The sequence below is a fragment of the Myotis davidii genome, unplaced genomic scaffold (assembly GCF_000327345.1).
Source record: "Myotis davidii unplaced genomic scaffold, ASM32734v1 scaffold509, whole genome shotgun sequence".
NCBI classification, from domain to species: domain Eukaryota; kingdom Metazoa; phylum Chordata; class Mammalia; order Chiroptera; family Vespertilionidae; genus Myotis; species Myotis davidii.
Window position 1 is genome coordinate 213,438 of NW_006382996.1, and position 2,990 is coordinate 216,427.

Consider the following 2,990-nt stretch of genomic DNA (forward strand, 5'->3'; position numbering starts at 1 on the left):
GTAGACTGGTGCCCAACACAGCGCGTGTTTCTGCCTGTCTAGGTTTAAGAGTGTGCTGCAGCCCAGCTGGTGTGGCTCAGTGGTTGAGCACCAACCTATGAACCAGGAAGTCACAATTCGATTCCCGGTCAGGGCACATGCCCAGGTTGCAGGCTTAACCCCCAGTGGGGGGCGTGCAGGAGGCAGCCGATCAATGATTCTCTCTCATCATTGATGTTTCTCTCTCTGTCTCTCTCCCTCCCCCTCGGAAATCAATAAAAGATTTTTTTTAAAAAAAGAGTGTGTTGCCCGACTAGCATAGCTCAGTGATTGAGTGTTGACCTATGAACCAAGAGGTCACAGTTCAATTCCTGTTCAGGACATATGCCTGGGTTGTGGACTCTATTCTCAGTGGGAGGCGTGAGGAGGCAGCCAATCAATGATTCTTTCTCATCATTGATGTTTCTAGCTCTCTCTCCCTCTTCCTTTCTCTATGAAATTAATAAAAATATATTTAAAATTTAAAAAAAGAGTGTTCTGCATTTGGAAAGGGAAGAGGTAGAAGAGAAGTGAGTCCTGGAGGGGCTGCCGGGGAAGAGGACGCCCAGTCCAAGCCCTCGTCACCCTCTCACCTCCAGGAAGGTGCTGTTCCAGAGGCGGCCCCAGACATGCAGCACAGCCGCGCGGTCGAAGCTGTAGAGTGGGCAACTGAACAACACGCAGTTGGCGGTGCCCCGGGCGCAGTCCTGGGGACAAGAGGGACAGGGCTTTGAGCTGCTGAGCCTGTCCAGGGCCCAGTATCCTCACAAATGCAGTCACACAGACAGAGTCTGCCCGGAGCCTTCATCCATCCCTCCATGAGCCTCCACATCTTGGACCCCTTTTCTCCTTGCTCCTCACCCATATCTCTATTTTCATGACCAGGCCTCAAACTTCCCTCCTCCAGGAAGTCTTCCCAGACTAACCCTAACCCAAACCTGGGCTATTTGGCTTTGAAATGCATGGGCGAAGGGCTCTTCCTTGACAGCAGCAGGCAGATTAGCTTCCCCAATTGATGTTGATGTGACCTAATGTTGGTTCCATTAATTGAGCACCTACTACCTGCCAGGTACTTATCTCATTTAAGCTTTACAACTATCCTGCAAGATGCATATTATCATCATCCCCATTTTTCAAATTAGAAAATTGAGGCTCAAAGTGTCCAGGTGACCTAACTTAGGTCCCAGAACTAGCAAACTGATAAGTGGTGAAGCTCATATTTGAACCCAGGTCCATATTGGGCAAAACCATACTCCTACACTAAGCCCAACTCACTGACAGGAGAGGAGGCTGGAGGGACTCAGGCCCTCTCCTTCCAGGCCTGACCCATATCCATTTGGCCTAACTTCACCTAATGGTCTACTTGCCTAAAGACATACTCAACACACTTCAGAGACAGCAGAATGGCTTGAGAGTGTTTGAATTCTGTCAGTCGTCTTTTATTTGGCTACTTTTGAGCAAATCAAGAACCCTTGGTCATATAAGCATAACCAATGGACATAAGACACTGGGGAATAGGGGAGGCTAGGGGACTGTCTAGGGCGGGGGGAAAAATGGACACATATGTAATACCCTTTGTAATAAAAAATAAAATTTAAAAAAAAAAAAAAGAACCCTTGGTCAACGTGTCTAAAAACAAGGCCTTAATTTTAAGTTAAAGAATTAATTTCAAAGTTCTGAATAAAAAAGTTCTTTCGGAGGAACTTAGCCTCATGGAGAAGGTCAGATCACCCATACAACAGGGAAACAGCAGTGCCTTATCTCCCTGCCCCCCCCCCACCTTCCTTTGCCTCAGGCCTGCTTGGGGGGGGGGGGGGCAGGGGAGCGGAGGGCCAGGAGGCACAGGGTGTCAGTGGAGCTCCCATCCAGACTGATGAAGCCAGAGCTGGCCCAACTGCTGACATTCCCCTGTAAACAGTCTTCCACTCCTTGCCTCCATGCCTGGCTTCACCTCCTGGGAACTGGCCAAATGCCCCCTTAATCGTGCTCCCCACACTCTCACTGCACACCATTCTCAAGGGGTGAGCATAGAGAATATGCCAATTTGCTCCATAAATCCACTTAAAGAACAAAACTCTGTAAAACAAGCAGGAAAAGGAGGGCAAAACTGCTCAAAAGGGATAGACTTAATGAACCACACGTAATACACTATCGATTTAATTATTAGAACTTCTTACAACTTAAAATGCTTTGGACATTGTAAATATCAAACAGGTTTTCTTACACAAATTGACTTTTTTGTCCTAAAAGACTTCAAAAGAACAACAAACAGATTTCAAAGGTAGCTAAAACCATCCCATCCCTATGAAATGTTATCTCTGGGCCCAGCCGGCGGGGCTCGGTGGTTGAGCATCGACCTGTGAACCAGGAGGTCACGGCTTGATTCCAGTCAGGGCACATGCCAGGGTTGGGGGGTTCGATCCCCAATGGGGGGCATGCAGGAGGCAGCCAATCAATGATTCTCTCTCATCATTGATGTTTCTATCTCTCCCTCTTCCTTCCTCTCTGAAATCAATAAAAATATTTTTTAAAAAACTAAAGTGTTGTCTTTGGTATAAATGTGAGGAGCACCGAATGCACAGCCAACTGCCCCGCTCTCCAGTAAGCACCTGGCAGGTGTGCGGGACTGTCCATCAGCCCTCAGCAGGCAGCCTCCCTGGACACCCACCACGCTGAGTGAAGCGCCATGCCCCCAGCATCCTGTCACACCCCCACACCCCCTTTCTGCCTGCACACATTTGCCCTGCCCTCACCAGGGTGATGTTTTTCTTCTTCTCAGCAGAGGACACTGGCCACCAGGATGTGCTGGGCTCCTGCTGCTCAGGAGGCACCTGCTGCTCCGGCTGCTCCGGCTGCTCCAGCTCTCGACGCCTCCTGTCCCTGCTGTCCACATCCTGGATGTGGGGAAAGGGGCCCGGTGAGTCCCTCCAAATACGGCAATCCTGAGATGGCATCTCCTCCCCACTGCCTTC

General features: G+C 49.5%; 1 protein-coding gene across 1 annotated transcript in view; it reads right to left on the minus strand.

Annotated features, from left to right (window-relative positions):
• The window catches only part of ITGA7 (integrin subunit alpha 7), an 18,019-nt gene that overhangs the window by 3,775 nt on the left and 11,254 nt on the right, over positions 1 to 2,990 (minus strand). Inside the window, exons 21-22 of the mRNA XM_015557410.1 lie at positions 2,772 to 2,912; positions 612 to 725 (exon numbers count right to left, since the gene is read on the minus strand). Coding sequence (XP_015412896.1) covers positions 612 to 725; positions 2,772 to 2,912 — 255 coding nt within the window. The remainder of the gene's footprint in view (positions 1 to 611; positions 726 to 2,771; positions 2,913 to 2,990) is intronic.